We start from the raw sequence: 21550 nt of genomic DNA on the forward strand, positions 1-21550 counted from the left end.
ACCCTACCAACCACAATTTACAAAGTCTATCATAACAGTCTATGACAATAAAGAAAACACTAGTACAAATACGGAGTCCAATTTATAAAGCAAATCTTGTTTCCAGCTTTGGCAGCCTGTCCGGCCCCTGCCAGCCTCAGGACTGGAGTGGTGAGCTCAGGCCTGAGCGGGGGCCTGCCCTCCACGCTAGAGAGGGCACTTGGCCCGCAGACCTCCCGGCCAGTCTCGGTGGAAAGCCATCTATTTATGCACTAAATATATGTTCTGAGCACTCAGGGCTGTGCCTCTACGACTTTAGTATGCCAGGTTGTGGATTTCACGTTGGGTACCTGCTTGTGAAAAGCCTCCTGAAACTTACTTTCAAAAGTATTTGAAAGAGTATCATGGAGGAGAGAGATCAATATACAAATTACGCAATCACCTTACTCTCCAAAGTCCGATATTCCCTGTGTTCAAGATGAGCCCCTAGGAGGTAGGACGGAAGCATGGGGACTCACATGGAAATCTATTTTTTAATATTAGCTTTTTAAACACTAGGTTTTTATTAATATTTTGTAATGTACCTCATATACTGGAATGTTTTAATTTAATATTTAAATAAATAAATATGCACCTTTGGGAGCATTAAAATTCTTTTCCCTAAAGGAGCTGTGCAATCAGAAATGTTTAGAGATCGTGGAACAAAGCTACAAGCTCTGTCGGGATAAGAACTACAGCCGTTTTGCTCATATTTGAATATATCACACCTAATTGAGTCTCAAGAATGAAAGAAAGGAGCAAATAAATGCTTGGTGACTTGCTGAGCTCTGTAAACTAATATTGCTAAATAAAAATGGGACACCAGCCAACTCATAAAACCATTCAGAATGTTATAAGCCTGGTTCTCATTTAGCTGATGTCTCTTCAATGTTACAATCAATAATTATTGATATTATAACCTGAGACAATGAGGCAGGTTAATTTTTGTTGAAGGTTATCTTCGTCTGGACTTCTCCCTTTAGTCACGTTTTCCTCGGGTCTCTTTACCTCCCCATGGCCTGTAAACTGTATAGTGACAGGCCTATAATATGAACTGAAAGCATGGTTCTGGCTTCTCATAAAAGTATGATTTTATACAACTCTCTGATTTCACTTCAGAATATGAAAAGCCAATGACAATAATGACTACCAATAAGTTATCTTGTTGGTGTATTCTTGACTAACCATTGCCTGGATTCAACAAGCTTCTGAGCCTCCAAAGACTTACTGGAAAATGAGGGGTAGGACCAGAGAGCCATCATTATTGAACAATTAACTCTTATCTGGAATTCTTTTTTTTTTTATTCCCTGGGGATCAGTACGTATTTGGCCTCATCTCCTGCAAGATTCACAATGTAAATGCAAAGCATCCCCTGATATTAAGAATGGTGTACCCAAGGATTCACAATGTTTTGATCCTCAATGAAATAGTCACTGTTATTTGGTGTAGTTTAAGCTGCTGTAACAAAGAGACCCATCATTCAGTGAACTAAATGAGATAGAAGTTTTTTCTCTCACATGCAATAATCCGGAGGTGAGCAGTCTGTGGCTAGCAGGGAGGCTCCTCCCTCCTCACCAAGTACCTTCCATCTCTGGCTCCAAGTTGGCTTCTCCATTTGTTGTCATTTCCAGACAGAGGAAAGGAAGAAAGGAAAAGCAAGGGCAGTAGCTGGGAGTTGAGATATCATCACTTCTAGTAGCATCCTATGGATTGGAACTTACTCATAAGACCACACCTTGCTGCAAGGGAGGCTGGACAATGTAGTCCCTAGCTGAGCCGCCATTTGCCTACCAAAGCTTGAGGAAGGGGGTCTCCTGTAACTAGAAATTAGAAAAATTAGAAAAATTAGAAAAAGGAGAGGATGGATTCTAGGGGCAATAAGTGGTCTCTGATATTCACTAAATGCTATTTAGGCAGGAAAGTGGGCTCACGGTATGAGCAAGAATTTTAACTGTGTGGATACACAAGTCCGTGAAAAAATTTCATGGTCAAGATTTTATTTTCTGAAGGCTAAAATGCTTTAGGATTATTTAGATTGCAGGAGAGAGAGAAATGTAAAAGTAGATTTAGAGCCAGACCTGATGGCCTAGTGGTTAAAGTTGAGCACGCACCACTTCGGCAGCCCATGTTTGTCTCCTGGTTGTGGAACCACACCACCCGTCTATCAGTGGCCATGCTGTGGCAGCAGCGCACATAGAAGAACTGGAACGACTTACAACTAAGATATACAACCATGCCCTGGGGGCTTTGGGGAGGAAAAAAAAGTAGATTTAACAGCAGGCATCTTTTTGAGGACTTTTCAAAGGTCTGATTAGGCATAGGCATCTGTGATCTTTGAATAAAACTTGGTTGTCGCTTGCATAGTTTTTAGTAGGTCTTGTGGATTTAAGAACATTAACTTAAAGCCAGAAAGTTCATCAGATTAAGTGGTTGTTTTCTCCACATGCAAAGCTGATCCCTTAGAATTCCAATGTCAATTATTACAAGAAAGCTATTCCTATTTTTAAAACTAAAGCACATGAGAAATCAATTAAAATTTGAGTAGATCTTAACTGCTTATGAAATTGTAATCATTGGAGTTGTTATATAGCCATTATTTCTCCTTTGCTTTCTAGTTAAACATACACACATACACACCAAAACAAGGGGGAAAAAATTAAACCCCATTCATTATCTCTTTGCCTTTGTATACATGAGTATATGTCCCAAGAAAGTTTCTTGTAAACCCACAAGGAAACTTGGGGTTTGGGGGCACTGATGTTCCCAAATCAAGATGTTAGTCATGTAGTGGTTTTCCAATGGGATTTCATCTCTGTTTGCCATAACAGTTTTGGGAACTGCAATTCAATCAACCCCAATCATATCTAGCATTTATAAAAGCTGTCTTTATGGGAAAGCTGAAGTATGACCCACAGAATTTTCCTACAAAACCAAGGCCATCTATTGCCTTTTGTCCAACAATAGGCAATTGGCTGTGATATGCTCAATCTCAGGAGAGGCCCCAGGCAAAAGGTAGGAGGGTTTGTAAGAGGGAAATAAGCAGTCATCAGAGGTGGGCTTATCTTAGTGCTGGAAGTACTCCAGGATGGAAGAAAGGATATTCTGGGTTGACATTTTTAAAGAAACAGAGAACAGGAAGCACATGCCTGAAAGAGGAGCATCTCATTATGTGGCATGGGATCTTGGGCTAAGATTCTAGAAGTGAGTAAAACTGAGGGCCTGGGTTGCAGGAGAAGGGAATAAAGGAATGGATTGGATTCCGCCACCGGGAGTGGCTTATCCTAGGAGAAGTACAGCCTGTGGAATTGAGAGAAGGGTGGACCCAGAGCAGTGTTTCCCAAACCTACTTGATCTTAATCACTTGGGGACCTTGTTTAAAAAAATAAGTAAAAGCCTCTCGGATCTGTCATAGGGATTCTGATTTGGTAGTTCAGAGTAGACTGTGATTTCAGAAATCCTCTGGTAGAAGGGCTGGTCTGTCTTTGAAGGAAGGCTTCAAGGTTGCCACTGATATAGCACCTGGGACTAAGGAGGTGTTCTAAGCATCCTAAGAAGAGATGAAAGTCACTGGAGGATAGGAAGCCATTAGCGAATGAAGTGACTATATATGAGAAGTAGGATCAAGCCTGTCTGGTGTGGAAAAGGCGGGTCTTGGGAGTTGCAGAGAGCAGTCTGTATCTGAGGTGCCAGACACCAAATGTTTGCTTGAACTTTTTGAAGTTCACAGTCTAAGGAAGTTCCATTCTCATGAGGCTTCCTCACCGGGGATGCTACCCCAGTCCTCAGTCTCTGCCCTTTGATAACACTAGGTGGTGGTGGTAGTAGCAGTAGGATTAAAAATAGTAGTGATAATTGTAAACCGTTAAGCTCATATTCATCAGAAAGCTCTGGTGAACTCAGAATCTCTTCTTCTTGGTGCCTATACCTGCTTCTCATCTGCTCCCCCCTTTCATGGTGGATGACAGCACCGTCATCTCCCTCACCCCAAACCAGAAGCCAGAAGATGGTCTTGTCCTTCTACTCACTAACTCTCCCTCTCACTTCCATCCTGTGTATTCTATCACTTTGCAAAAGCTTCAACTACTTCTCTCTACTCCGTGTTGCTACTGTTGTCACCTTCATACAGGTGTCACCATCATTTCTTGCCTGGATCACTGAAAGACCATCCACAGTCTCACTGTCTCTAGTCCATCCTTTCCACAGCTCAGCGACTTCTAAAATGCAATCTGAATATGTCGCTTCCTTTACTCCTTAAAAAACCTTCTTCAGTGGACCCCTGGAGTCATGAGGATAAGTCTGAGCTGCTGAACATGTAACACCAAGTGCTCTGTGTTCTGGAAACCCTCATGGCAATCTCAGCTCTCCAGGCTCATCACCTTGGGCGCCATCTTGTCACCCAACCTCAGCTTGTGCTCAGTGATGGCACCAGAGTGAAGTGCCAGAAGTTCCCTAACCTGGCTGTGCCTTTCCCCCTCTGCCTTCCTGCTGTGACCATAAGCACAGTGAGGACAAAGAGGATATCTATCCTGAAAACACAGCATCCTTAGCACCCACGGGACACCTGGCCCCTAGCAATTGACAAATAAAGATGGCAAGTAATAGGATATATTGGAGAATATGAGGAAGCCATTTTGTGTAAACCTAATTTGGCTTGACCTTGTCTTTCCAAAAGGGCCTGACCGAGGCCATTGAGCATGCATTGTGTATCTGCTTTAGAGATTCCCTATGGCAAGAGCAAAAGGCCCTTGAGATAAAGGTGCAACTTCTCTCCCCCTCCCAATGTTGGCATCTCCTTAAAGATTAAGCATCTTTCTTTAGGCTGGGAACCGAATGCAGCGCTCATCTGTGACCCCCCCAGCCCGAGGCAACACACCTGCCACCCCGCAGTGTTCACTAAGACAGCAGATCTATCTGCCGTTTCCATCAATCGCTGTGCTGACAGAGCAGCCTCGTGACTATTATAAAAGGGACATTTCAATCATATGTGAAACATACTCTTTGAGAGTATATAACCACCCTATGCATCCCTACTTCTTTGGAGTGCTCTGTTCCTTTGTGGAAAGACTCTCCCGGGTTATAATCCTAAGATTTAAGCTCAGAATAAACTCACCCAAATTTTCATTTATAGATTGGTTATGGATTATTTTTGTCAACACAGCCCTCAGTAAACTTTGTGGAATGGATGTATGAGTGAATTAGGGATCTTTGTGCGTGGACCTTTATATAGTCAGTTTAATAATTGTCTTTCAAAGTTCAGGTCAGGCATTACTTCCTGAAGGAGGCCCCCACTGATGCCCACCTGCCCTCCTTTGGGGTTAGGAGCCCCTCTCATGCATGCCCAGGGCTTCCTGTAGGTGCCCTTGTCATAGATCACATGAGCCCAGCATTGGTCTGGCTCACTTGAATGTGAGCTTTCCGAGGACAGAGACTGTGTGATCTTCACTTTCTCTCCCTAGTGGCAGACACACAGTAGGTGCTCAACAAAAGTTTAAAGAACCAGTTTAATGAAGGAGTGATCTGTGCCCATTGCTGCTCTTGGTGTCATCGGGTGGCTGGTTGTATAATATTGCCAGAAGCTAGCCACATTATGAATGCCCAGAAAGATTCCTGAAGGGCTGGAGGCCACTCCCAAGCCTGATGTTTTTCCTGCTTCTTCCAGATGGGCGCGTCTTTCCTCTTTGGGACATGAACCCATCAGGGACCTTGAGGCTGGAGGACCTTCAGTGGTCACCCTGCCCCTTCCCTCCCTGGCCTTATTTGTCCACAGTGGCTGGCCTCGTTCCTCTGTTCCCCTTTGAGTCTCTCTCCTCACAGTCAGAAATTCTTCGGGAGGGCCTGTGAGAGTAAGCCTTCTTCAGAGATGAGGCTTTGTGAATGTGACGGCTCTGCCAGTGCAAGGTGGCATTATTGTGCTTCAAGTGGCAGAAGGAAGCAGAGACCCGGTAAATAGCACAGCCAGCCCAAGAGGCCGCACCTCAGGTCTTCTGCCAAGCCCTTAGATGAAACTTTTTTAACGAGTACCACAGGGCAAGACATTTTAAAATTGGGCTCTTTATGAAGACTAATATTGCTGTCATAAGGCTACTTTATGAAACCCTGAGGGGACCTTTAACTGGAGCAGAAGCTTCCTCATTTAAACCATGAAGGTTAAACAATAAAAACTAATTTTCTATTCCCAGTCTAGCCATCGCACGGCTGGGAAAGCATCGCTCTGCTTTAGGAAAACAAGGGCACACTATTCTTCAGCCCTTTGTGGGTAGAGTTCATTATTTGTTTGCAAAGACGTGTCTTTTCCAATCAGCAGCCTCCCGTTGGAAGAAATGAGACCCCGGTGGCTATACTCGGAGGGGAGGAGGAGGCCACTCTACGTCTTGGTGAAGTTCTCCACTGAGAATTTTCAGAGATGGTCATGGGCTAATGGCGGCCGATTCACTTAGGAGGCAAGGAGATTAGGGGTTTAAGAGCAGGATGCTCAAGTCAGGGGAGAGGTAGAATCTGTGTTGAGAAGACTTTGGCTGTGGGAGAATTCTTAAAATCAGTAGTATATATTACAAAATAAAGAATTTTAGGTGTCAAAATGTAAAGTCACAAAGTCAGGATGAGTGGTGCCCAGGCCCTATCTACCATCTACTCTCTCCTGCTACTTTCTGGGCCGCTGGACCCCACCCCGTCCCGCCAGTGGGGATGATGAGGAGCTGCCTTCTCCCCTTCTCTGATGCTCCCATCCTCTCCCCTCCTGTACCCTGTGGGGCTCTGCCCCAAGGGACCTGGGCTGAGAAACGTAAGCTCCACTACACCTTTCATAAAGTGTATTTAGGCGACAGACCACTCAGTGGATCCTGCTCTTAAAGTTCTTTACTTTGAGGTGCTTTTGAACTGTCACCATTGGCTCTTCTTAAGGAACTAGAAGGTCACCAGCTCCATCCGGGTGCACGTAAAGTGTCTCCCCACACCCTGTGGGTTAGGTCTGTGTGAGCTTCAGGGGAGGAGCAAAGTGAGAGGCTGAGACATCTATTTTAGTCCTGTCCCTTTAGTTGCTGCAATACCCCATGGGCATTCTTTCTGTACCTGGTAAACCAAGAATACCATAGAGGTGAAAGCTTTGCAGTTAAAGATGTGCTATGAAGACGGTAAGACATCTCTCCAGGGAGCAGTGTATGCAAAGCTGCATGAACAACAGGAGAGCAGGATGCTGGCAGGGAGACCCAACCATATGTAGTTATGTGTGGCTGGAACCCGTGGCCTTCTGAGGGTCCTTAGGGGTGGTGGGGTTTGGGAACGCTGGGGAGGACTAGCAAGAGAGCCTGGAGCCGTCACCAGGCCCCATTGTGCAAGGTCTCCTAAGCCCGGATAAGGATTTGTTCCTAAAGTCTGTGGGCAGGCCCTGGAGGATTTTAAGAAGAGAGGAGACATGCCCCCATGTGTCCTTTAGGATGCTCAGTCTGGCAGCGATGGCTGGGTTTGAGGAGAGCAGGAGCCAGGGAGAGGAGATAGGAGCCTATTGTAATCCCAGTGAGAAATGATGAAAGCTTGAAGGAAGGCAGTGGTACTCTGGCTGGAGAGGACTGGATGGATTTCCGAGCTATTAACAAGGTGGAAGACTGCAAGACTTCTCTGCAGGAACGGGAAACCCGCTATTCATTTTCAGAAACAACCCATGTGTGGCATTCATGTGCTAACTCAGCTGATGAATACACTATTCTTGTAACTAGGTTGGAGAAGAATTATGAGAAGGGTATCATTAAGATGTTAAAATGAATGCATTACATATGTTAACAAGTGTATGAACCCTGTATTATATCTGGCAAACGGGGTGTTAAATCCTTGTTCAACCAGCCAGATGTCCCTGCAGCTGCCGCTGGTGTTGCAGAGGGAGGCAGCCACCTGAGACCCCAGCTATGAGCTGGTGCCAGTGGTTCCTGAAGCATCTGGCTGTACAAATTGCTGCTTCTGTGCTCTGATTGACAGGTACCACATGGGTCACACAATTCGCATCACTGTGCACAGGTGGGATTTTCGGTCTGATAAGCCCAGACTCCAGCAACTTGACCTTTTCAGGGAATCTTTATAGCTGGGAATGTCCTCCGTGGGAGCTTAAATCTATTTATATTATTTCGTAAGGCAAAAAAAAAACAAAAAAACAAAAAAAACCAAACAAACTGTTGTCAAACAAACTTAAGATCAATTGAAAAACATTGGCTCTTGAATTGGGATGTTATCAAAGTCTTGTTTGGGGAAGTTATCCAGCTGAATTTGCAAAGGCAGGCTTAGCATTTGCTGTAAATTTTTAAATTACCTGGAGCAAAATTCCCATAACTACTCAAAGGAGTTGAAAGTACTCGTAGATGCTTATATTTGTTCTTGTACAGGACAATCCCTCCTAAGTGGCCCTGACTTATCAAGATTGTGCCAGTTCTGGGATGTCTCGCATTTCCCTATGTTTGGCAAAAGATCATAAAACATCTTAAAAGATGTTAAAAAGGGAGCCTGCTCCCCAAAGCCTGAAGACACAGTCCGCCCTTTTCATTTTCCCTATCACACTCCTGGGAACTGCGCTTCTTGGATATAGAGTTCAGGAAAGTTGAAGAGAAGCAGTCCTAGAGACCACAGTTACACAATCACATTGATCTTATGTGTACTTTCTTTCCTGGAGGAGAAATTGTGAAATCCCAACATTTTTCTATGAGTGAAATAAAAGTCGAGATTGAAAAAAAAAAATCCTATTGGTTGTTTTCTTGTCTGTTCAAATGGTACTCTGACAGCAAAGATGAAAAGTTAGTGCAGTCTAAATAGGAAAATACCACAATGAGAAGATTAAAAGAATGTTGTGAAACTTCCTCATCTCTATTGTTTTTAGACTTCTGAATGGGGGCAGACGACAGTTTTAAATCTGCAAAGCCCCACTGCGGCGTCCCAGGCTCGGCAATGTCGGGCAGCGTCCACTAGGTGGCAGTATGTCAGAGGATTTCTTTTATCCTTGACTTGGCTGCGATTTCTTTGGCTGCCTACCAATAGTTCGGTTTTCCTTTTTGTCCTGTTTTGAAGGGTTAAATGAAGCTATCATAATTTAGTCTAGACCCAAATTATGCTTATCTAAAAACGCATAAATTCTCTGGAAAGCCTACTTGTTACAGTGTGACCGTAAATAAAGTCATTCATTCATTCATGTGAATTTTCTTAGTGACATGTAGGTAATGATCCTAGTTGTCATGGGTAGTTTATAGAAACCAGCGGGCAATTCTTTTTGTCCCTTCATGTAACAGATGCTAAATATGCTTTATTCTGAGAAGGCAGATCACCCATCTTCCTGGGAAGCAGAACACTGGGTTCTCTTTAGTGGCTCTCGGCCAAGAGAAGATTGCAAGGAGGGCCGCCTGCCCAGCTTCCTCACCCTGGAAACTGTTTCTGGCTTCTGCTGGAGGCTGTTTGCTGGGATGTGTGTCAAAGCTACCTACGCTTCTTTATGCAAATCTGTGGGCATTCTGATAGTGTAGACAACATATAATTGCATTGGATGTTTATCCAGAGAGTTAATTTAAAATAAGACAAAACACATATAACATTTTTTAAAAAAGATCTCTTTCATCTCAATAACTTGTTCAGAGGACAAGAGTTAGGAAGTTCTTTGTTGTGTTTTCCTCAAATTAGATGATCAGAATTTTCTGAATTCAAAGAAACCAGAAGCAATGTCTGAATGATAAGACTTGAGAATAAAGAACTCTGAAAATTTGAAAACACTAATTAATGTGACAGAAGTAGAGGACTAATGTGAATGGACATAAATGTAAATGCAAAGCTTAGAAGGTAAATGGAATTGTCAGTTGGGGTGAAGTTTGGATACTCCTTCAGAAAGGTTTCCTATAATCTTGAAAATGAAAAATATTAGGGCGGCATTTGATACGGATCTGTACTTGGGATGTACGCAGCAAAGTGTCTGATCTTTTAAAAAATGACAAAACAAAGTGGCATCTGCTCTGTGGAGTGGACATGAGAGAGTCACATTTGGAGACGTGATGCTCCTCATGCCGAGGGCCTGCGGGGCTTGGCTTAGGGGTTTCATCAGCCACGCCCTGAATGTGGCTCAGACAGTTCTGAGCCAATTGTTTTCTGAAGCCCCTGGGAATTCTGAGACCATATTTCCTGAGGTCCAGGCTCCTTTTTGTCACAGCCCCAGTCAAAGTGTGCCTCCTTTCAGAGTTACTACTTCAGGGAGGGCGCCACCCTCTAAGGGTTTCCTGACAGGTGTAGGGAAGGAAATAAAGATCTTCTCCCCTCTACCGACCAGGTCCTCCAGCTGGGGCCTCTGTAAATTTGACTGACAAAAGACAGAGGAACAAGAGAAAAACACGCAAATTTATTTGTCTTTTATGTGACGTGGGAGCCTTCATAAGGAAATGAAGGCCTGAAGAAATGGTTAACCTGAGTGGTTATACTAGGTTTGGTGATGAACGGAAAGATGTAGAAAAATGTGATAGGACAGAAAGGCCTAAGTTAAGGGCAGTAAACTGGGGGAAACTTAGAAGGCCTGTTCACTCAGATTTTTCCTGGTGTCCTTTTGTCTGTGGAGATAAAGATGCTCCTTTCCTCCAGGTAAGGGGAGAGCATCTCTCATGTGAGGGTCTTATGACCTGCTGTAGGGGAGAAGGAGGAGGTCAAAGAGTCGTTGCTTCACCTGCCATTTCTCAAATTCCTTCAGCTTAAAATATTCAATATGCAGGGTGCCATATTTTGGGGTAGCATTGGTACTTTTATTCCAGTTTTCAGGAGTGTATTTGATAACTAGGTCTTGCAAAAGGATATGGGTTTGTAGCTCTAGAAGAGGGCATTGAAAGTCACAGCTTCAAGTCTCAGCTTTATTAGGGGAGTTCTTACTCTCTGCCTCCATTTCCCAGTCTGAAAAATGAGGTTAGTAATAGTTACCCAGACTTTCATTCTAGTAAGAATCAAACATGATAATACAAGTGGAAGTTCTTTGTTGGCTATGAATATAAGGGATTATTTAATTTTCAGTATGTGGAATATATATGTGTGTGTGTGTGTGTGTGTGTGTGTGTGTGTTGTGAGAAAATGATAAATCTATGACCAAATAGAGATGTCACCAAACAGCCATTCATGGGAACACTCAATTAGCAATAATGTTTCTCAACGCCTGCTACATATTAGAACCACCTGGGAGCTTCTTTTAAAAACTAACCAGTTGACATCTAATTGAGTTAGACTGGCTGGGGTTGGGGCTAGGGCACCCTAAAAGTGTAGTCTTAGAAGAATTTTACGTTAGTGGTTGTTATCTAAATAACAATGATCTTAGAACTCAAAAAATTGGGTGTGGGTGGAGATAAAAGAACAGATATTGAGAATACATTTTTTTGTACCCTGAGCTTGTAGATACATCATGTACTCCCTTTTTCACACAGAAACTACCTTATAGGATTTCTGAGAGTAATTGAAATTCTTGGATACCCAACAACATGTATTAACATAAAAGCATGATTACCTCATGGGTCTCTAGCTAGAGTTTAATTGATCCTGGGTCTTGATGCCTTTTCTTTTTTTTTTTAGCAGACATTGATAGTGGTTGTGATTGGTGATGTCTATTGATTTTCCTGTGACGAAAATGTTCTATGACAGCTCTGACCTCAGGTGGGAGAGAGCAAACTTTCCCTGCCCACGTAATCAATGACTTTAGTCTGCTGCTGCTTCGGCCTGGGTCTTCAAGAAAATCTCAGATTTGCCCATCTCTGAAATCTCTTGGGATGTGAGAGGATTGTTCTTCTCAAATTGAGGCCCCAGAACAGCAGCACCAGCTCGCCTGTTAGAAATTCAAATTCTCAGGCTCAACCCCAGAGCTGCTAGATCAGAAACTGCATTTCAACTTCCCCTCCAGGAGACTGTGACGCATGCTCAAGTTTGAGAACCACTGAGCTTGCACAGGCTCTTTCCTTGTTTTTTCAATTATTATTAGTGTGTTTTTCTCAATGGAAAGGCATGAAACAGGCATTTGTAGGCATATGCCATTCTTAGCTTTTCTTCCTTCTCCCCTCCGATGATGAGGCAGATCAGGGCTAGAGGGAAAATGAGGGGTAGCTTTAATCTCTGAATGACTCTTTCATCAAGGTTCCTCTTCCAATCTTTTAAAGTATAGTCATCAGATAAAGGTACATTTTCTATGTAAATGTATAAAGATATACACAATGTATAAAGTTATATTGTATTATAAATATATAAAGATACAAGTATATAAGTATACATTGTATATGTTTTTCTCCACTACAAATATATAAAGATATATAATGTATAAAGGTACATTGTATATATGAAGGTATAAAGATACACACGATGTATAAAGATATATTGTACATATTTAAATCTCTCTTGTAAATGCAGAGGAGAGCAAACCAGGAAATTCTGGGAATCAGGGCACCATTGGGAATTTGAGGTCATGAGAGGAAACTTTGGAGATTGGAGGTCAGCAGGGGACAGAAACAAGAGTGGGAAGAAGAACAAGGTGTGGTAAGGGCCACTGCATTGCACAAACTCAAAAGAGGTCAGCCCCTATTTGCCTAGAATTTCCTGCAGTTGGTGCTCCCAGAGCTGTGCAGGGCAGTGCCCTGGGTGAAGGCAAAGGCAGACGGCAGCCCTGGATGAGCCCCTAAGGTTTCTCTCTAAAAGTCAGTCACACTGTGACTTCTTTGGAGCTTTAGAATAGGTACTGAAGATAGCTGTGCTGTCTCCTCCAAGGGTCTTTTTAAAAATAGAATAAATTCTCGTCTCTCTTGGGGGTCTAAAGGCAGAGAGAAAAATCAATGTTATCTTATTTCTATAACCCTCCCAACTGTTAACAGTTGAAGTTGTGTTATTGCCCCACCTATCATCTCTATCTATCTATCTATCTATCTATCTATCTATCTATCTATCTATCTACCTACCTATCTATCTATCTATCTATCTATCTCAAAGCTCTTCTCTCCAGACACTCAAAGATACAGCCTATCTTTTAAACATCATGATGGTGGTTAGCATGGATGGTCATCTCAATAATTGAGAAATCAGAAATCTCTCCAGGGTGTTTCTAGGATCTAGATACATGAATTTACCAGATTCTCTGCTAAGTGCCTGCATGCATTGTCTCATTTAATCTTGACAACCAACTTATGATAGTGGTGCTGTTAATATCCTCAGTATGTGTCGGTGGCTGAGAAGGGGTTTGAACGGGGGTCAAAGCCTGAAGTTTCATCTCTTCCACCTTACTATTTAATATAGCGAAGGTCTTGATTCAGGTGGGATTGTGGTTACCTATTGGCTCCTTCATTCTCAGGGCTCAAATTGAGATATGCAATTACCTACGCTCTTTAGGTACTTGTGTTCTTTTTCTGGCTTGTGTGTCTAAACCTCTATTTGTGGCAATATTTTAAGTTAATTATTAGTACTGTAAAAGCTCTTAGACTTCCGTGTAATACTTTAAACACACTGTGACTTTTTAAAATAAAAAATTAACCACTGAGAGCTAGGCATCATTCTCTTTTCTATGGGCTGAGCTTCAATGTTATAACAGGAACTCACTAATGAAATAGACATTAGAAAAGCCTTCCTAAAGATTTAAGAGGGTCATTTATTCTGCGGTAATTGTTATTTTCCTAGTTAACTTCATCTCCACTTGTGTACCTGCTACAAATGTTTAATTATGTTCAATTATTCCATGTCTTATAATTTACATTGCCTTTTATTTCCTCTTATTGTCCAAAGTATCTTGTTAGGTGGCATATGTGTGGTCTACTTTTTGAGCACATCAACACAATTCTTTGGGCTAAACTTTCCTTAATAGCTACTTAGAACATCAAGGAATTTCACTGCGTATGTACTTCTGGCATATTTTAAGGAAAGAGGATTAATTTATTGTATGTCCAACAGTCCTGAATTCTTACTGCTTTATCAAAAGAGTACATGTATAAGTAAGAGTCTTTATTCTTTTTATTTCAGGAATTACAACATATTGTTAGATCACAACACATCAGAGCAGAAAAAGGTAAGCATGGATGATCTGTATGAATGTTTAAAAACCCATAGGATCATTATTCTTTGGGCTAATGTGGCTTCTCTCATCTCCAGCTACGGTGGAAGGTTCTTGGTTAGATCTGGCCAGGAGGGGCAAGCCTGACACTCAACCTTTTGCTCATCTCACTATTAATGCCACCGACATCCCATCAGGTAAGTTCCATTTGCATCCGGCCTGAAAAGTATTTCAAGAGTCATTTTTCAGCCCATTTGAATACTCAAACCTATTATTAGCCTGTTACTAAAATTTTGAGAGCCCTTAACTTTTAGACCAAAATTTAGACTTTAGTTCATAATGCACATCATGGAAACAGTGATTCTCAATCATGCCAGAATGGACGTCATTACTATATTCAGATTCAGATCATCAGAGCGGGTTTATTTTAAGTGACTGCCAGTTGAGGTTGCATAACTGAGAAGGACAATCCCTTCTTATTCTCATCTATATTTACCTAAGCTTAAGTTGACAATTCCCTTTGCTGACCTGTGTGGTGCATGGATTCATGCAGGTAGTCATATACTCAGCCATCTCCTGCAGAGTTTCAGATAGGGGCTCAAAAGAGTGAAACTTAACAGGCAGTAGCCCTCTAGAAATTGAGACATACTCCTTCTCCAGGGAGTTATCATTTTGGGGGGTAAGAATTTAGCTCAATAGACTGGAGACCTGATTATCTTTTGGAAATGAGGAAACCCGGAGCTGTATGCCTACATCTATCTTAATTCACCAGCTGTTCCGTCATATAATTCCCGCTGGTTACTTCATGTTGGGATAGGTGGGCATCAAAAAGATTGCAGAGAACATCATCATAGAGTGACCATTGAACATCGTTGATATCATTGTTATGCCATTTAGTGGACACACACTATGTATCAGGCATTTTGCTCTGTATTCGTGATCTCTATTCCTTACTACAACCTTGCAAGGCAGTTGGCATCATTCAGATTTTGCAGACAGGGAAACCAAGGTCCAAGTTGATTCCCAGTCCATGGTTTTTGTACTATAGGTTATCATATAAGTGCCTGTGGCCAGTTGGCTTTGTCAGAGGGAAATAAAGTCAGAGCCCTATGTTCCTCTTTTCCCGAAGGAAATAGATTAACGTAGTTTTAGTAACAGGGGCTCTGAAGACTAACTTCCTGGGTTAGAGGCCCCACTGTGCTACTCTCTGGCTGAGTGATCTTGTGCAAATCCTTGAAATCACTTGGGCCTCAGCTTCTTCATGGGGATGGTAATAGCATCTACCTCATGGGGCAGCTGTGAAGATTCCCTGAGATAACAAACTATTAACACTTAAATGGAAGCTGGCAGTTGGTAAACACTCAGTGAATGTAATTTGTTATTATTATTCAAATTTAATTAAATAATTATACATATTCTAACTTTTTTCCAAAAACAATTCAAGGCAATGTTTTCTTAGAGTTAAAATATCCAAATTTTAGGGGCCGGCCCGGTGGTGCAGTGGTTAAGTGCACACATTCCACTTTCGGTGGCATGGGGTTTGCTGGTTCGAATCCCAGGTGCAGACATGGCACCGCTCATCAAGCCATGCTGTGGCAGGTGTTCCACATATAAAGTAGAGGAAGATGGGCACGGATGTTAGCTCAGGGCCAGTCTTCCTCATGTTAGCTCATGGCTGATCTTCCTCCAAAACAAAGAAAAAAATCCAAGTTTTAATAAATGATTCTGAAGCCACTATCATAGCATGGGCTGTGGAAGGATCTTTCCTGACTGCAGATGGAGAAAGTAAGAAACCAACTCTTTGATTTTTAGTAGATTTTCCTAAATTATCCATCCTGTCCCGGATACTTGCTTCATAAACAAAATGTGTGTGTGTGTGTGTGCACGCGCGCACCTTACAGTGGAGCTACACTGATTTTCTGAGTGGAAAACTACTTTGCATCTTAGCAAAGGCAATCAAATTAATACTGATGTGTCAGCTGGGTGTGCTGTGAACGTGCTCTGCATTTATCTTTTCAGTTCATTTTAAATGGCATGTGATAAATATTGCATTAGACTGTGTGCCAAAGTCTGTTTGGGAACAGCATGTTTAGCTATTAAGCTCTCTCTCCAGGCACCTAGCATCAAATCATTGCCCAGAAGTAAAGCAAATTCCTGGTTATTTTCTGATGGTTACTGAGTTGGAGACTGAGTGAAATGAGTTAGTGTATGCTTCTGTTTAAGAAAATAGAATTTGCTCCTCTGACTGAGCCAAAACCTCTTGAGTCCATTTCTCTCTCAGTTTGGGCCAGTACTGGCTACTTCAGAGGAAGATAGCTTTAGTTTTGCCAGTTCATTTTGGACCTCTGATTCATACCAATTTACACAAAAGAAATAAGTCAGAATCTGCCTTACACTGACTTGAATAAATGCATTGGGAAGTATTTCATGAGGTCAGAATATGTGGCTTTCTTTAGGGGATGCTCAGGCTAAGTATTTGGAGGCCTTTTCTCCAACACCTAACAGCAGTGACCATAGGGGCTCAGGAGCTCGGGTAAGAGGTCATCAGCATGCTTCATTAGTAATGGACACTCAGGTTTGCAAGTGAAGTCCTTCACCTTGATCGCTGCGTATTTTCCTCGTCTTTTCTCCCGATGTTGTCTATTCATGAGTCCTCTAGTTCACACTGACAGATTTTCTCCCCTTTCTCCTCTGCATTCTGTGTGCATTCCATCCTTTGCTCGGACAGTTTCTCTCACTGACAACACTCTGCCTTTTCTCAGCGCATCCACCTTTGGCTCAAGTCCTCCCTGTCCTCTGGCTCCTCCATCCCCTCACTGGGCTGAGCTCTCCTGATCGCCATTAAATTCTACAGCTTTCACTTGGCAGTGGCTTTAACTGAACTTCAACTGTGTGCTATGTGACATGCAGAAATGAAAATGTTATATTTTTCATTTTATATGCCCATTCTTATTTTCTCCACTACTAGTGATAAGTACCTTGAGGGTACATTGCTTGATAAAATTCTTAGTTATAGGCAGAGTGAATATCCATAGAAAGCACCACTTAGATATTTGTTGAATGACTGATCAACTGAATTGAGCAGTGAATACGTTAAAAATAAAGATACATTTAGTAGGAAATAAGTACACTCCTTCCACTTGACTTTAGCTAACAATGGGAGTGGTATGTGGTCCTAGTTCCTGTCTTCTCCCCTCTCTATTTCATATTCCTTGCTTGCCTTCCCAGACCATATCTCCAAGCCCTTGATCTAACACTAGCTTACTTTATCTTAGTCATCCTACTGCTCTCTGTTAAGAGCCATCATAGGAGATAAACTATAAGACCCATAATTGATTGAATAAAGGATTGAATATAAGAGTTGGGTAAGAAGGAGAGAGACATGAGCTTTTTTGAGATAGGAAACATCTTGAATTTTATTACCTTTATCAATGGATTAGGTGGCTGTTTACCAGCCTGGAGGAATTACTTTACTAGTGTTTATGAGGATATGATGAATAAAGTCCTATAGTCTCATTTTGATTCATTTGGGACCATGGAATGATATTTACATTTGTGATGCTTTAAACTAGGATGACCTGAGGTAGGACCTCCAATGACAAAGGGCATGTGCTGTGGTGGGACCTGGAGGCAGCAGTGTCTGTGGTGGCTTCTCAGGCTCACTCTAGCACCTTCTTTTTGATAAGATGTGGAGTTCAGGAAATATAATGTCCCTGGACAGAGGGATTGAGACCACTGGATTCTTCACCTTCACAGGCCTATCTAATGATAGATTGTCTCACTATAGCTGGGCCCTTGCTGCATTTTCTTCTCCCACTTGCCCCACGACCTGGTTGGTTCTTGGAACAGCCTGCTATTGAGGTCCCCAGACCATATTCTAGCTGTGCAGTGGCCCTCCAGAGACAATAGGACATTCTCCTTTTTTGGCTCTCTAGAGAAAGATGCAGGTGTTGAGTTTCCCCAGAATTCAGGCGAGTCTGGGAAGGCAGCAAGTGTGGGTTTCTGATTCTACAAGGATCTCCCAAGGACCCACTCTAACCAGAGGGTTGTCAGCTCTGATGGATCGGTGGAATCCACCTTAAGCCTGAGTCCCGTGGGTGGATTTCTCTGGGGTGGCAGGCAGCGAAGAACTTCTCCCTGACCACAGAAACTAATCCCACCCCAGCTCTGAGATTCTCATTTTGCCTTGTTGAAATCTTGACAGATGACAAAACTTAACTTAGCATAAGTATTCACAAAATCCTCTGGAAGAAAAATGTGTTTTTGGACTTTCCTCAGTATAACCACTTTCCCTCCACCAGTTGACACCTTTTCCAGCTGGATCATAGATGTCCACATAAATACAAACCTTTGATTAATTGGGTTTATCATGGAGATATTGCCAGTTCTTCAAGAACTAGTAAAATACACTAAAGACCTGAAATGTTGAAATTACTAGATACATTGCTGATTTAGAAGATATTTTAGAAATTTTCACTGCTCCAGAAACAGTAGCATGAGGATCAGTGGTCACATTTCAGGTGTGAGAAGTGGCTAAAGGAGAATTCTGGTCGATCAGGAGAGACTTTATGATCCTTTGGTCACAAAGGATTGTGTGAAGTTGTGAAGCTGGGGAGTGCAAAGCCAAGAATTTTTTTTGTGAACTTCTTTGGGGGCAGCTTTTCAGTTGTATGAACCTAGGAGGTATTAGGATTATTGGAGGAGGGCAAAATCGACAGTGATAAGAATTGAGTTAGGAGTTTGACTCTTTGGTCAGAGTTCTTGTGATCCAGATTTTCATCTCCTTCTACTTACCCCTCTCCATGAATTAAAAGAGAAGATGGAGTCATGTGAAGTGCGAAAGTTCTCTTCCTAGACTTGTTTCTTGCTTTCCTGTCTCAACTGCCCTTGGCCCATTCCCTTCCTTCAACCTTGAATAATCTTCCCGCTTCTGTTGGCTGCACCTTATTCCTCCTTGAGTTCTCAGGCTCAGTAGCACAATAGAGTCACTCCATCCCTCTGGGGGAAAATAATCTCTCTTTCCTTTGAATTTCCTTAGCAGTTATCTGCACCCTTCCTATTGGGGCTCACTCCTTGCTTCTTATCTGAACACACATCATACTTATTCCTCGTGCACTGTAGTTTCCTTGAAGTCAGGAGAAATGAGATTTTGTCTTTGTACCCTCTCGAAGGCTTAGTAGAGAGCACTAAGTGCATCTTAATGTGTTTCTCCCCGTTTAGAAAATAAATTCTGAGAAGTTAATCTCCCACTGGAACAATGACTATTATAATATGTTTTTCTCCAACCTCATAGAATTGGGAAGATGTCCTTCTCATTGAAGGGGTGGATTTTAAATCATGTACCTCTCCTCTCCTCAGGTTCCCACAAAGTGAGTCTGTCTTCCTGGTACCATGACCGAGGGTGGGCCAAGATCTCCAACATGACTTTCAGCAATGGGAAACTCAAAGTTAACCAAGATGGCTTTTATTACCTGTACGCCAACATTTGCTTTCGCCATCATGAAACTTCAGGAGACCTCGCTACGGAGTATCTTCAGCTGATGGTGTATGTCACTAAAACCAGCATCAAAATCCCAAGTTCTCATACCCTTATGAAAGGAGGAAGCACCAAATACTGGTCGGGGAATTCTGAATTCCATTTTTACTCTATAAACGTTGGAGGATTTTTTAAGCTACGGTCTGGTGAGGAAATAAGCATCGAGGTATCCAACCCTTCGCTACTGGATCCAGATCAAGACGCAACGTACTTTGGGGCTTTTAAAGTTCGAGATATAGATTGAGCCCCCTTTTGTGGAGTGTTATCATGTATTTCCTAGGATGTATGAAAAACTTTTTTTTTAACAAGCCAAAAAGATGTATATAGGTGTGTGAGACTACTAAGAGGTATAATCCACATGGTACAAGAAGACTCTATCCATGCTTTTGAGTCTGTAGAGAGCACATGTATTTACAGCCAAAGGGAGATGTTGGAGGCAAGGGATGTTACAGTCGAAAGGCGTTCTTACACAATGGTTTTTAAATTTTGTAATGAATTCCTAGAATTAAACCAAATTGGAGCAATTATGTTGCCTTTATGAAAAACTGCATTTGGGCTGTGAGAGGGGTTAATTCTCTGGATCTAGCCAGCAGTTATGTGCCACTAGGCAGCTGAAGTGGAGAGGATGACATCTAATTGTAAATGGATGGTCATCAGAAGGGTTAAGTTCTTTTGAATTGTTACATCATGCTGGAACCTGCAAATAAATACTTTTTCTAATGAGGAGAGAAAATATATGTATTTTTATATAATATCTAAAGTTATATTTCAGATGTAATGTTTTCTGTGCAAAGTATTGTAAATTATATTTGTGCTATAGTATTTGATTCAAAATATTTAAAAATGTCTTGCTGTTGACATATTTAATGTTTTAAATGTACAGACATATTTAACTGGTGCACTTTGTAAATCCCCTGGGGAAAACTTGCAGCTAAGGGAAAAAACGTTGTTTGCTAATATCAACTGTATTATATTTCTTCATTCTTTTTAACTTAACAGATTTTTCAGACTTGTCAAGTCTGTGCAGAAAAATTTAAATGGATGCCTTGAATAATAAGCAGGATGTTGGCCACCAGGTGCCTTTCAAATTTAGAAACTAATTGACTTTAGAAAGCTGACATTGCCAAAAAGGATACATAATGGGCTACTGGAATCTGTCAAGAGTATTTATATAATTATTAAACAGGTGTTTTTCTACAAATGCTGCAAATTGTAAATTTTTTTAATGGAAAATTTGTCAGTGGCTTATCGGCAAAAAAGATCCTGTTCTTAATTTAGTGGAAGTTATTTTATACTGTACAATAAAAACATTGCCTTTGAATGTTAAGTTTTTGGTATAAAAATAAATTTATAAGAAGACATACCTTGTGATTTTGTACTTCTCTTTCATGTCTGTCTTGTTCTGTGATCCTGTTCTTTTCAATATGGTGATGTGACTTCTATCTTTCCAAAAGTTACTGGGAGAAATGCAGATTTAATTAAAAATTAGGAACAGATTCAATTAAATTAATAAACCTTGGAATTTGAAAAATAATTTGCAAGAAATTTGTATGTAAGAATGTAGCTAGCTCGAAAACAGAGTCTTTTCACTCAAAAAAGAAAGGTTTACGGGGCTAGCCCAATGGCCTAGTGGTTAAGTTTGGTGGGTCCTGCTTTGGTGGTCCATGTTCAGTTCCTGGGTGTGGACCTACACCACTCATCAGTGGCCACACTGTGGTGGGGACCCACACACAAAAAAGAGGAAGATTGGCACAATGTTAGCTCAGGGCCAATCTTCTTCAGCAAAAAAACGGGGTTTATGTTATCTTATCATGAGAAAAATATGGTGTCTTTTACAAAATCATAATACCCCATGCAAAACCGTTTGACTTGGAGGAACCCATGAACATTTTATGCCTCACCCCAGTGAAGAAGGATTAACGGTAGACTGGGTACTTGTCCTCATGGAAAGGTACGTGGGGGAGCTGTCCAACCTGGGTTGGTTATT

General features: G+C 41.8%; 1 protein-coding gene across 1 annotated transcript in view; it reads left to right on the plus strand.

The window, feature by feature from the left end:
* The window catches only part of TNFSF11 (TNF superfamily member 11), a 30347-nt gene extending 10540 nt beyond the window's left edge, over positions 1-19807 (plus strand). Inside the window, exons 3-5 of the mRNA XM_046663757.1 lie at positions 13997-14042; positions 14126-14224; positions 19386-19807. Coding sequence (XP_046519713.1) covers positions 13997-14042; positions 14126-14224; positions 19386-19807 — 567 coding nt within the window. The remainder of the gene's footprint in view (positions 1-13996; positions 14043-14125; positions 14225-19385) is intronic.
* The last annotated feature ends 1743 nt before the right edge of the window (positions 19808-21550 follow it).

The sequence above is a fragment of the Equus quagga genome, chromosome 6 (genome assembly GCF_021613505.1).
Source record: "Equus quagga isolate Etosha38 chromosome 6, UCLA_HA_Equagga_1.0, whole genome shotgun sequence".
In the NCBI taxonomy this organism is placed as follows: Eukaryota; Metazoa; Chordata; class Mammalia; order Perissodactyla; family Equidae; genus Equus; species Equus quagga.